General features: G+C 39.3%; 1 protein-coding gene across 1 annotated transcript in view; it reads right to left on the bottom strand.

Annotated features, from left to right (window-relative positions):
- The window catches only part of LOC132817149 (collagen alpha-1(I) chain-like), a 189,131-nt gene that overhangs the window by 27,457 nt on the left and 147,870 nt on the right, over positions 1 to 13,804 (bottom strand). The window contains exons 34-45 of the mRNA XM_060827358.1: positions 13,663 to 13,716; positions 12,322 to 12,375; positions 10,834 to 10,887; positions 9,904 to 10,011; positions 8,803 to 8,856; positions 6,844 to 6,897; positions 5,562 to 5,723; positions 4,460 to 4,567; positions 3,194 to 3,301; positions 2,920 to 2,973; positions 2,690 to 2,797; positions 1,638 to 1,691 (exon numbers count right to left, since the gene is read on the bottom strand). Of these exons, the coding sequence (XP_060683341.1) occupies positions 1,638 to 1,691; positions 2,690 to 2,797; positions 2,920 to 2,973; positions 3,194 to 3,301; positions 4,460 to 4,567; positions 5,562 to 5,723; positions 6,844 to 6,897; positions 8,803 to 8,856; positions 9,904 to 10,011; positions 10,834 to 10,887; positions 12,322 to 12,375; positions 13,663 to 13,716 (972 nt within the window). The remainder of the gene's footprint in view (positions 1 to 1,637; positions 1,692 to 2,689; positions 2,798 to 2,919; positions 2,974 to 3,193; positions 3,302 to 4,459; positions 4,568 to 5,561; positions 5,724 to 6,843; positions 6,898 to 8,802; positions 8,857 to 9,903; positions 10,012 to 10,833; positions 10,888 to 12,321; positions 12,376 to 13,662; positions 13,717 to 13,804) is intronic.

Here is a 13,804-nt window from a genome sequence, read left to right as displayed (position 1 = left end):
ATTAACTATTTTGCACATTCACATACAAGCACAGTGACTCTGACTTAGATTGTTTTATCCTATACTCTGCCTTCACCTATTAATATCACATTATCTGTCTCTCCAAGTATTTTGTGAACTATGGTATTCTTCTCTTACATTGTTTCTTGATCCCGACACTCCTGTCAATTTAGTTTAAAATCCTTCCCAACAGCACTAGCAAAGTGATCTGCAAGGAACTCAGTGCCAGATCTGTTCGACTATCCAATTTGAATAGGTGCCATCTCCCCAAAAGCCAGGATCAGTGTTCCAGGGTTTCAAAGCCCTCATTCCTTCCTTGTCTTTGCAGCCTTGCATTCATCTGTCTTATCCTCCTTTCTCTGTATTCTGGAGATTACTATATTTGAGATTGTGCTTGCTCACCTTCCTGATTAAGAGTTCATCCTTGAAACATCGACTGTCCTGCTCCTCGGATGCTGCCTGACTGGCTGTGCTTTTCCAGCGCCACACTTTTTAACTCTTGTTAATCATCTACCTAGCTCCATAAATTGTGACTGCAGGACTACATCTTCTTTCTTATCTGAGTCATTGGTACAAGTGTTGGCCATAGCCCCTAGCTGGTCACCCTGCCCCAGAAGAGTATCCTACAGCTGCTCCACAGCATCCTTGACATTGGCATCAGGGAGGCAACACACCAACTTGGAGTCATGATTCCCCTGGCATTATTGCTCCTCCCTTTTCCTTTTTCCCTTCGCTTACAGCTCATGGTGTCCCAAACCTGGCTCTGACTACATTCTCTTGAAGAACCAATGCGCTCATCTGCTTCCAAAACATACATTTAATTTGTAAGTGGAACCCCAGGGAACTCCTGCACAACCTGGCGGTGATCCATTCCCTTTCTGCTTCCAGACCCTTAAAGTGTGATGTGACCTACCCCTGAACATACTATCCATGCATGTCTGCTTTGTGGATGCACCACATTGACTCCAGCTGCCTTTTGAGCTCTGAAACATGGAGCTCAAGTTTCTGCAGCTGGCATCATTTCCTGCTCACGTGGCTGTTGAGGATATCATAGAATCCCTATAGTGTGGAAACAGGCCTTTTGGCCCAACAATTCCACACCGACCCTCTGAAGTAGGGTCCATGGCTTCCCACATATTACAGATCATGCATTCCACTCAACTGGACTGTGCTGCCTTGTCTTAGCCCCATTTGCCTTATGTCAATGTTATTCTGTTTCTGATTCCTTCGTTTATTCTATTATGTTAACATGAACCTTCCCTGTTCCCTGCTGTTCTTCAGTTAAATCAGAGTATGGCTTCTACTTTCATAACAATGGGCTTTTCTAATTTATAACAATGTATAAACAGTCCCTAATTCTTACTAACCAACAAACTTACTGAAAAAAGTAGCAGTTCTTTCCCACCCTTTACCAAACTCCACACTTAGCACTTTTCAATTCTTGCAGAAAACTTTACTTAAAGCGCAGCTTCCCCCGTCTGCATTGAATTCCCTCCTTGACATACTCACATGTCCTCTGTTTCATTCAGGTGATGTCTCCCTCTCACTGACCATGCCCTCTTTCTGACACACAATAATTTACTGTCTCATGAGACTATTTGGATGCGATTTCCTGAAACAGACTGCCACCAACTTACCACACGTCCCGTGGCCCCAGGTGGGCCTGGTAAGCCCCTTTCACCTCGAGGGCCCTAAAAGATTTGGAAGTAGGAAAACAAAAAGCTAAAACATTTGTGTTCAAACATTATATCTTACATAAAATTATTGTGAATAATGTTTGAAGGAATTTAAAGTCAATTGTGAATAAGGTTTAAAGCAATTAATACAAAGGATAAATTGGACAAAAGATTTCTCCAAAAAAGGTGTAAGCAGTGACACAGATTGGTACGATTTACAGGCCATCATAAATTCCTTGTGCATATTTTTAAAACCAGCAAGAATACATTCTCCCAGCAGCCAGACCTGAACTCTATATGGTTGAGAATGAATGAACACGAGATGGCCATGGCAAATGTCAGGTTCTTTGAAGAAGAGCTTATCCATCAAACCAGGAAAACTTGGATGAAAATTCAAGTTCTTTCAAACTGTAATCATAGGTTCATGAAATAATGCTCCACAAAATAAACCTGTTCATTTTAGAGAACTGTTCAATTCTTTCTCCATGACCCAGCACATTAAAATGTTTAACCAATTCTTTTTTCATTCGTATCATTGAATAAATGTTGTCCTGGTCCTCATGGATCATAGGACTGCTCCCTCATTTGTGAGGCAATGGAAGGTGGTATAATCCGAGGGTTACCACACTTTATATAATGGGCAAAGTCAAGAAGCTGCAACCTTCTTGGTACCCTCAGGCAGTCTGGGATTTGAAGGCACACTGAATCATAAACCAGCCATTCAGCCAATTGAGCTAACCAAGTTTCAGTCATGTAATAGTTTACATCAGATAGATATAAAGATGTGCCCAAAAAGTACACCTTCATTTCAATGGCTCTTATTTCAAAAATATTAGGCCAACAAAAAGCTATAGTATGCTCAAGTAAATCAGAACACTTCAAGGAAGTTAACATTTTTAACAAATTCCTCATGTATTAAATAAATTAAGTTAACAATGTTTGTTCTATCCAAATTAATTATTGCAATTTACACATTGTTAAATGATAATGGTGACATAGAGTTTCCAACTTACAGAGGAACCTCTGTCACCTTGTTTACCAGATGGACCAGGCTGCCCTGGAGATCCAGGAGGTCCAGAGTGACCCAGATGACCACCTGGACCAGGTTCACCACGATCTCCCTGCCAAAACAAAATGGCAATTGTCACCATTGATGGGAAAAACAACCTAACACCGATTTTAAACTCCTACTTTCTTTGGTAAATTTGCAAATGCAAATAAGTTGAATTTTCTTCCTCCTCACCTTAGGACCAGCTGCTCCAACTTGGCCAGGAGGTCCATCAGAGCCAGGATTACCCTAAAGTGTAATATAAAATACTTATCAAACAACACTACCAATAAGATGAGGAAGTCTTAATGACTAATGGGAAAACAGATTTCCAATCGATGGTTGTTTGTAAACATAACATTATTTAGAAATAGATTCTGTGCTAAAATGCATAGGATGCTAACTGTCTTGATAACGTGTGATGTCAATAATTCTATTTAAGGATAAAAATATGAGTGGAACTACTCACATCTCTGCCAGGTTGACCAGGGACTCCACTTATGCCAGGTGGACCGGCCGTACCAGAAGGACCTCGTTCACCAGGACCACCAGGGGGACCCTGTTTGCCAGGTTCACCCTGAATAACACACGGTTTATACCAAGTTGAGCAAATACCCTTATGATTTGGTGTACCTTCTTGAAAAGAATACAACTATATTTTAAAAACCTGAAATGCAAGTCTTTCAGTCAGGTCCTCCAAAAAATGAGTGCTCCTCAGTTAGTACAACAGAAACATCACAAATTTCAGTACAAAAAACAGTTGTTTGGTGACCTCTACCCGGGTAAGCTCTTTAGTGAGAGAAATCCAAAGAAGTAATCTCATATCTCTCATCCCTACTTTGTGTCCCCAGCTGCTTCAAATAATTATCTGCTCTTCTTGAAAAGGAGCAGCTGTCTTTGCCTGTGCATAATGGCATAGATCAAGATGGAGACAAAGAGTGTGGTGCTGGTATAGTATAGCTGGTCAGGCAGCATCTGAGGAGCAGGAGAATCGAGTTTTCAGGCATAAGCTCTTCATCAGGAATCTTATCCTGATGAAGGGCTTATGCCCAAAACATCGATTTTCCTGCTTCTCAGATGCTGCCTGACCGGCTATACTATACCAGCACCACACTCTTTGACTCTCATCTCCAGCATCTGCAGTCCTTACTTTCTTCTAAATCAAGATAGAGACAGGAAGTGCCAATGCAAAAAACTGTCTCGAAAGTTACTATGAGGAATTTTTTAAAGGATAGCAATGGAAGTATTCAAAAAAATAGAGCAAATATTTTGACTTCAACCTCGAAGAGGTAACGATCGCTATCATGTTTAGATCTGCTGAGGCAAGAAGACAGTAAAGGTACCAGAATTTTCAGAATAAAACAAAGAAACTGAAGTTCTTAGTGTGCTACAGAAATAATTAAAGATTGGTCTAGATATCAGAGAATGGCTGAAAACTGTATGGGAAGGAAATAAATGGAGGTTACATGGCTAAAGTTTGACTCACAGCCCGAAAACTGAGTTGTGGTGTATAATACTATTTAATCGTGTACCATAGTATTTTCTTTTGCATTCAGGTAATGAAAACCTGATATGTCCTGTTTCCAGAAGGAACTATGTGGTAAGTTGTTTATTAGTTTGATAATAGTAGAGAAATTGCTTCCTTTCTGTGTCTAGAAGCTATAAATAATAGCATGTAACTGTGAATTAAAGACATGAAAGCCAAATAAGTGTCATTGGGAGATGTTGTACTTACTGATGGTCCTCTTTGACCTGTAGGGCCTGGTTTCCCTACTGAACCAGGTAAACCTGCCAAACCTCGTGGACCTGGCATTCCTTGAGGACCTTGTGTGCCAGGTGGACCCTGTTAAAGACAACGTGGTTTAGAAAATAACTTGGCCTTTTAGTTTCTATGTGTAATAGTGGAGGCAAAACATTATTAAGACATATCCAATTAACCTATTTTTCTAATCATTCTGTTCAGAGATGTTATTCCACACCTGTCTGGATCAGGTGAAACTTGAACACACGCCTCTGGATGCAGGGGTAAGGACACCACCACTGTGCCGCAAAAGGGCCCATGTATCCAATTAAATTTTATTTTTAAACCAACCTAATATCAGAGATATTAGTACGTACTGCTGGGATTGAACCTGGGTCTCTCATTTCAGGAGAGAGGACACTACCACTGCACCACAATAAGGCCCACCCATTGCAGTATTTAAAAAAAAACTATTTTTCATAATCAACTTTTTCAGACATTATTACTCACCTTTGGAGCAGGTGGGACTTGAGCCCAGGTGTCCTGTTCCAGGGTAAGGTCACTACCATTGCACCACCAGAAGGTTTGCATATCTAACTCACCTTTTTATAATTCAATCAACCTGCTTAGAAACATTATTGCACACCACTGGAATGTGCAGGCCTTGAACCTAGGCCTCTCAGTCTAGAGGAAGGGACACTACCACTGCACTGTACAAGGGCTGACATATCCAATTAAAGAAAAGAAGATGCACTACTTGATGCTGATCTTGTTCTCTTTTAACAAGTCTAATTTCTCATGTTTCTGACTATCCCTGATATTAAGAAAAACTAACGTATGTGATGTATGGAGCAACTTTGTTATTAGCCTACAATGATATGCGGCTGAGGGAAATGTGACAATGGTCACAGCAAATTTGATTCAACTACATCTAGAATCTGAGGAATCTAAATTACGTGTTTACACAAAGAAACTGCATTAAGTATTAAATCAAAGTGAATCTTTTTATTTGATGTATTTTAGAAATTATCTCCCGTATCTCAATCCATCTTTGATAACTAGCACTTTTTTTTTAGGCACCAGCTAGTTTACTTACAGGAGGTCCAGATTCACCAAGTGAACCCTTGTCACCAGGGTTACCTGGTTCACCTTTGTTACCAGGAGGTCCAATTTCACCACGTACGCCAGTTTTGCCAGCTGGACCAGCAGGTCCATCTTTACCAGGGGGACCTGGAGGACCAGGAGAACCTGCGCTACCCTGTTGGGAAAAATAAAGGTTAAGAGAAATTCTAAAAGGATGTGACCCTATTCATGTAGCTGAGAACACTATATACTTTACTTACTACTTTCTTTATCAAACCTGCTAATTCAAGTGATCCGTGCACAGAAACACCAAAGTCCCTCTACTCTTGCACTCCCTTTATAATTCTACCCCATTTTAATTGTCTTTCAATGTTCTTTCTACCAAAGTACAGGTACGATAAAAGGCCATGGGGACACAGGAAGAGGAGGTCATGGGTCAGCATAGATTGATAGTGAGTGGTGTAAGAGCTTATTGGAAAATGGGGGACAGTGGAGGGGTAGAGAGAGGCATTAGGAGTGAGTGAGAGTCTACTGAGTACAAAGATGGGACGAGTGATGGCCACGGGGCTGTTTTTATTCTTTATTGCTTTTACTGTAAACTTGAACAAGATCCTAAATCACTGAGACCAACCTTTTCCACAACTCACTTGGAAGGTCAGTAGGCCCTGTGGCTGTCTCTATAGTGTTTTGGGGGTTAGTGAATGCGACTCTTGATGTCACCTTCCCTCAGCTAAAATAAAAATTCTGTCACTCAGAGAAGTTTCTCCATGGCCGGGGTATATTTTCTGACTGTGCATGTGACCTAAAAGCAAATATTTGGCTGAGTCCCAAAGGGAATAAAACGTGCTTGAAGATCACAGGGGATTGTCATGTTTTCATGAATAAAACTTTATTCATTTTGTCATATTCTATTTATCAACATTAATATCAATATTTCATTGCATAGTAGTAATTTTGAATTTAAAATATTTCATTGATACATAGAGAGACAAGAATGTTTCAACACTTTGCATGTTGTCTGCTGAGCCATACCCTACCTCTGAAAAACTGGGAGAAAAGATCATAGATCCTCAAACATGTGCAAGGTGTGTCAAAAATGATTTTTATACTAGCTATGGATATGCTGTGAGTGTTAGGAAAATAATGTATTTAATAGCAAATAAGCAAAGGTGAAAATCGTTTTAGACATTGGTCAGAAAAATATGAGATGTTTCAAGATCTGTACAAAATATAGATTAATGTAACAAGAGAACTAATTCATACTGATATTGAATGTAACTGTAGACATTACTTACTGCTGGTCCAGTTGCACCAATTGGACCGGGGCTGCCAGGAAATCCAGAAGAACCCTACAAAAGAGGCCATCTCAATTAGACAATTCTCAAAGCTGCTCATGTAATGTACAGCCCAGTTATCATAAACCACATCTTTCCATACAACCCTGTCACGGTGGACATTACAAGATATGTCAGAGTGTGGATATGAATACCACCATTACACGTGGGGACACCTCCCACCTTGTACATGGCAGGTACTCATGTGACTCAGCCAACTTTGTCTATCTTATATGTTGCAGGCAAGGATGCCCTGAGGCATGGTACATTGGGGAAACCGAGCAAAGGCTACAACAGATGAAGGGGCACCGCACAACAATCAACAGGCAGGAGTGTTCCCTCCCAGTTGGGGAACACTTCAGCGGTCCAGGACATTCGACCTCAGACCTTCGGGTCACCATCGTCCAAGGCAGACTTTGGATCAGGCAGCAGCAAAAAGTGGCCGAGCAGAGGCTGATAGCTAAGTTTGGTACCCATAGGGAGGGCCTCAACCGGGACCTTGGGTTCATGACACAGTCTAGGTCACCATCATTGCACTGTACACATACACACACTCCTACACACACAGGCACTCCTATACAAATAAATACTTACAGCATCTGCCAATAGTCCATGCGGCAAACATACTGCATGTGCTTTAACCAAACGTCCATGTATCAAACAGTCCTCAGTAAAAGAAAGGGACTGACATTTGTTAGGAGGTTCTGGCACAGTCACTTTAGGGCATCAGTCTGGAAATTGGAAATGGTGGGCCATTCATTTAGGCTAGTCAGGATCCGGGGGTCAGGACATCTGCGGTCTGGGCAATGATCTGAGTCAGTCTCATAGGTGCATTGCAACCAGTCTGAGGATTCATGGATTGTCAGTCAAGAAGCTGCACTGAGATCAGTGAAAGGTCTGGTCAGCATTCATTCAGGGCTGTCCACCCATATTGGGGACTTTGGGGGTTAAATTATGAGGAGAGATTGTACAAATTAGATGTTTTGTCTAGCATTTAGAAGGGTAAAGGATCAAAATCAGGAAAGACAAAGAGGAATTGGGCCACGTCTCAATTATAATAGCTGAGCAATACAATGTAAGGACTGATTCCTGGGTTGCAGCGTCTGATCTGGTGTACTGCTGAGCTTTTAAAGATGGTGCCAGTGGAACAGGCAACTCTAAGACCTGGCAGTGGTGAGCCCATCTGCCTCTCCTGCAATGTGATTCTTCAAGAAGGATGCATCAGAGCGCATAATTAATGATCATCTTCATATGAGAGAAGTGGCTCTGAGGCATGCCAAACTGAGTGCCATGATGCACACTTGACTAAACAGTCTTACGAGAATTTCAGTAGAAGATGGCTTTTGGGTTATGGGCCAAGGAAGTTCCTGCTGAGCCACTCTTAAACCTACTGCCCATTATAAGGTGATCACACCCAGAGCACGAGTCGGCCATTGAGCCCTTCAAGTATTCTCCCCCTGTTCAATTAGATCACAGTGGATCTGTACTCTCATTACAGATCTTAGTCCTATATACTGTAATTCAGTCATCCAATAAAAATGAGTCTCCATATTTATATTTTAATTCAATCTAGCCTCACATTGAAGGTGATGCACAAATTTACCATGGAAAATCCTTATGAATGGTCCAGCCTAGTTCTTCCTGCAGATTTGAGGAGGGAATATTATTAAAATTGATCAGATTTTAAAGAAAGTTGAGCAGAATCTTAAATTGAGATAAAACATTTTGTGAACGCAGTGCTGAGAAACAAAGCTATGGAATGGGCATTATATTCTCGTGGATTAAGTAACTATATGAATGGATGGCTGCTCATTATTTCGCAGAGAAATGCAATACTCGTGTAGGACATTAACTTAAATAAGGTGGTTGTAAATATGAATATCAGCTGAGTTGTTGTTTAATAGTAATTCTGATACTCACAGGAGGCCCTGCTGAGCCACGTTCGCCTTTCTCTCCTCTGCTTCCTGGAAGACCCTAAAATAATGAAAAAAAAGTGAACTAATTTCACCTATTTTCTGAAAAATCAAAACGCAATTAATCACATATGATGATCAAGATTATAAACTTTTGTTTATTTTTAAAAAATACTGTATTCATAAATTACCTATAAGTAAACAGAACAGGTACAAAACAGTTCATTACAAACTTTACAGAAAAAAAGAGTGGAAATTTTGGCATTCCTCATTAGACCTTCAATCCAGTTTTGCAATAAAAACAATATTTTATAAACACAAAATTAAGGCTACAAGGCTATTGTGAAATGTAACACTCATATTTAGGCAGAACTAAAAATTTTGCTTTTTTTTCCCCTAAAAATCATTTATATGTGCATCCACATTTCTAAATTGGTTGTGTACAGATTTTGTGGGAAAAAAGAACAAACAAAACATTGAAACCTTGACATTTTTCAGAGTTTCTCTGCAGTTTCAAAAGCAAAGGCATTTTCTTAAGCAGGAACCTTTTTACATTCATTCTGAGGCAGCAAGAATGGACCTTCACTATACTTTGCCAGGAAGACCTTAGACGGTGATCTTTCCCCACTGTGCGTTGGCAGCAGCTACCCCAAGCTCAGTGCATCCCTCAGTAAGTACAGTAGCGCCTCGACTTACGAACTTAATCCGTTCCGGGACCCGGTTCGCGAACCGAAAAATTTGTGAACTGAATCAAGTTTTCCATTGTTCGGATATTTCCGGAGTCTTTTCTCTTTTTTGTCTCTTGGAGGTTGGTGATGCCACAAGAAAACGATCCAGAGAAACTTGTTTTTTTCTTTGTTGCAGAATTTTTCGAAAATGGGACATCACATTGTCATTTAAAATGTTCACTGCTCTGTTGGTCAGAGTTTTGTTAGGGTGATGCCTCTCAACAAAAGCCTGCACTTCACTCCATTTGTTCGTATCTTGAATTTCGAATGGACGTTGAAGCAAAATTTTATGTACAATCCTGTTCGTAAACCGATTTCTTCGAGAACGGGGTCGTTCGTATGTCGAGGCGCTACTGTATACTATTGGAAAATTTGCTTACCAGTCGACCAGGAAATCCAATTATACCTGTAGGACCTGGTAGGCCAGAGCTGCCTTTTGGGCCAGGGTTCCCATCTGAGCCTTTAGGACCAGGCTGACCATCAAGACCCTAATTAAATAAATTACAGATTAGTCATGCACTGGAACTAAAGTTAACACAGTTTTCAACTTTTAATTCTGAGACAGCAAAATTGAACTTGCACCAGGCTCTTTGCATAGTATCAATATCAATTATGCTCTTTGCATAATATCAATATTAATATCAATATCAACATGTTCTCAGAAAGGTCAGCCTGAGGCTTAATCAAAATCAGATCTCAGCTGCATTGTTCAAGCTGTCAAATTTATTAGTAACCATTCTTTCACTCAAGTAAGAAAAACATTTTTGTGGAGACATGATATAATTTTTTCATAACCCTAAAAAGCTGTGTCAGGTCACTCTCTGTTTTCATTTTTCTCAAGCAAAAACAGCCAAGCCTTTCAGGTATAATGTCTGAGTCCTGGCATCTTTCTACTGAATGATTTGTGCAACTCCTCCAGTGCCTCTTTATTCTGTTCAGAACTGTCCACATGACACAAATTGTGCTCTAATCAAGTTTCTCTATAAATTTAACAATTGTTGTTCAGTTTGATTTTGTTTTTGCATTTTAGGGCCTTATTTATCAGAATCGTTTATTTTAGTGAGTTGTGCATCTGTTTTTCCATGCCTTTCATTTTATAGGTGTGCACCAAAGAAAATATATCCTCCTTATCCTTCCTAACAAAATGTCCCACAATATTTTCATTTGTATTGACGTCCATTTCCCACTTAACCTGAAATAATCGAAAGGCTATTTTCTGCCTGACAGTAAACTACAACTATTATTGATGTTCCAGAAATAGGCACCCTATTTACAATATTTCACAGACTCGTTATTAAGTCTCAACTTACCGGAGGTCCAGGAAATCCACTAGGACCTTTAGGACCAATTTCCCCTCGTTCGCCCTGAAGAAAATAATTGAGATAATTTTAATAATAAATAATTTTCTTCAGATTTGAGATACATGACATATAATTGTAATTTTGTTTAAATTGCTCTTAATAAATCTGAAGACTGCATATCTTTATCTGTTACATGTGTATTTTATTTCAGCATATGTACCATAATGAGATGCAAATAATTAAACTGAAGTAAGCATAGGCCTAACTGTAGCATATAGCATTCTCAATCTCCTGCTTTATTTCTCACTGTGAATCTTGTTGGGTGTCTCCAGCTGAAGTCCTGCTGAGACAGAGTGTCCACAGGGGTTCTGGGGCAAGATGTTTATTACATGATAGACATTCACCATTTCATTACACCATTTCTTCCTCCAGGATACTGAGATATATCAGGAATCACTGGCAAGATGAGGAGATCAGTAACTATGGGTCACAATGACATGATCCCAACTCCTTTATTCCTTACTGTTGCTTCAGGTGGGCCCAATATTATTCTAACTTGTGTTTTGTGCTAGACTCTGCTTTGCAAGGAGATCTAACTTTATAACTATTCTCAAGAGATCTAAATGGCTTTGAAGAAGAAATAAGATCCTAGCTTCAGCTGCACAGGGACAGCACATTGTTATTGCCTGGCAGTCAGGTTCACCAGTTTGCTCCAAAATGCCTGACCAAAACGAAATCCCTTAATTACAAAGGAGGGAGTAGATTCTCTCCTCGAGGAGAACCAGGCCAGGTTCCATTTTATAATGTAGCCTAGTTGATCTTAAATGCACTTACAATTACGTGGGCAGATAATTGGACAGGTTGCATTTGGCTACTGAATCATCCCTGCTTAATTTCCCCTTCTGTGTTACACAAGGTAGTTATATTTGAAGTTTAAAACTGATTACAGAGTGCGGCATTTTAAAAAATGTTTTATTATATTTTTACATTTTTATACTGATGACAAAAAGTGGCAAAAGATAGCCTTGGGAGCATCACCTTACTTCTTTAGTGGATTCAAACCAGTTTTGTCCCTCAAGAAAGAAACATTCCCAATAGCTGTTGTAAAAAAGGTCTTCTCCCAAAAATAGTTCAAAATGATAACCTCAAACTGGATGAGCCATTCAAACACAAAAGCACTGGCTGTCTCAAACAGTAACATAAGATGTGCAATCATTGCATGTCCCATGTTCAATAAAGACCTTTGGGCTTATAACAGGTCAGACGATGAGATAACCATTTTGTCAGTCTGCTTTTAAAACAGAAAGAAGCTGCTTTGCAGACAGAGTTCCATCAGAATGCTGCTGAACTAACTTTCTTTGAGATCAAGTTTCCACACTCCTTAAAGTGAGAGCACGTTACAATCATCATAAAGTATTTCTGCAGCCTAAATTATTTTACCTGATTTTTAATTGCAGAAACATTTATTCAATTAAATCTTCAATAAAATTTACTTACAGGAAGACCACGAGAACCAATAGGACCTGGAGGACCAGCAGGGCCAGACTCACCCTAATATCAGAAAAATCAATGGATAATTAAAAAGGTTTACAAATTGATGATTTTTAAAAAAATTTCAACTATTTGTGAGTTATTTTTCACTCTTTATTTACATAAGTGTATGAGAGATTTTGCAACTAGTGTGCATGCTTCTGGGTAGCAGGGAGTGCAGCCAACTGATTCATAGCAATGATCATATTCCATTAAAGTGGCTATCAGATTAACGGATACATGTCTCTGGTGAAGACCCAACAAAGACATCAATTTACCAATTTACAAAAATGCAACTTATTAATGCGAGCAAAAGGGACAGTTGTAAATATTTGTTTTACACCTTATCCTATTGTCATTTCCATTGAAGCAATGTCCATTGAGGGACATACTGTATAGCTAATCTTCTGGTACAGATTGTAAGGCTGCTGAGATTTAATTTAATCTCCTGCTAGATTGCTGTTTGTTTATTTGACAAGAACATTTCAGACATGTTCGACCAGATTATTCAGGGTTCTGGCATTTCACAACAAGCCCTCTTAATTCGGGTTATTAATCAATGATTTTTGTTGAAGTGGAAACAAGCTTGATATAAGTGCAAGTAGATAATGGGACAATGCCTACAAAATGACATCAGACATTTTAGTGACCAACAGAACACCTTAATGAGTTTTAGAATCAAGAAATAAATAGAGGAAGGATTAAAGATAAAGGTGGGGAAATTAAAGTGAGTGAATATGCAGTAAGTGAAATAAATGAAGGGCCAGAAAGATTGGAAAATTTTGGAGAGAAAAACAAAAGAAAGACAACAGTTTCAAACAGTAGTTAAAGTTAGATATTGTTAAAACCTCCCACAACAATTTACAAGCTAACACACAACACTTCACAGGTATATTTGGTTTATTTCTATGTAAAAGTGTTTGATTAGCAGTAATTAACAATGATCAACATTAAAAGGGAACTTATGTTATTAATTACTTTGGCTGGCATGTTTACTGAGCAATTAATGCACAAATGCATGCAGAGATTATGAAGATGTTGAACTTGAGATGTCACTTTTGTGAAACCTAGTGAGACCCAGTACACACTAGCCAACAACTTGTGGTAATTATAACTTCTAGGGTATCTCTTCCTCACTACATGGTGTGACCAATTTATTTAATAATATTGATTTGTATACATATGACACTATTTCTTTACCAGAGTCTGTTATATTTTCTTCAGCCTTTATTTTATTTATTGATACTAAACAGCAATCAATCTTTCTCAGGTGACAAACATCAAAGTTTTTGGAAAATGTTAAGTTACCCGCCCTCCTGTAGGGCCTGGTTGACCTGGTGGACCCATAGGGCCTTGCCGCCCCTGCAGGAGAATAGAAATAGTAAAAACGTTGAGCACAGATTTTGTTACCAAAACAAAGTGACTAACAAGATGCAGACAAAATTCTGTG

The sequence above is a fragment of the Hemiscyllium ocellatum genome, chromosome 7, assembly GCF_020745735.1.
Source record: "Hemiscyllium ocellatum isolate sHemOce1 chromosome 7, sHemOce1.pat.X.cur, whole genome shotgun sequence".
NCBI classification, from domain to species: Eukaryota; Metazoa; Chordata; class Chondrichthyes; order Orectolobiformes; family Hemiscylliidae; genus Hemiscyllium; species Hemiscyllium ocellatum.
The sequence above is the reverse complement of the archived record's forward strand: the minus strand, read 5'-3'. Positions and strand labels throughout refer to the sequence as shown.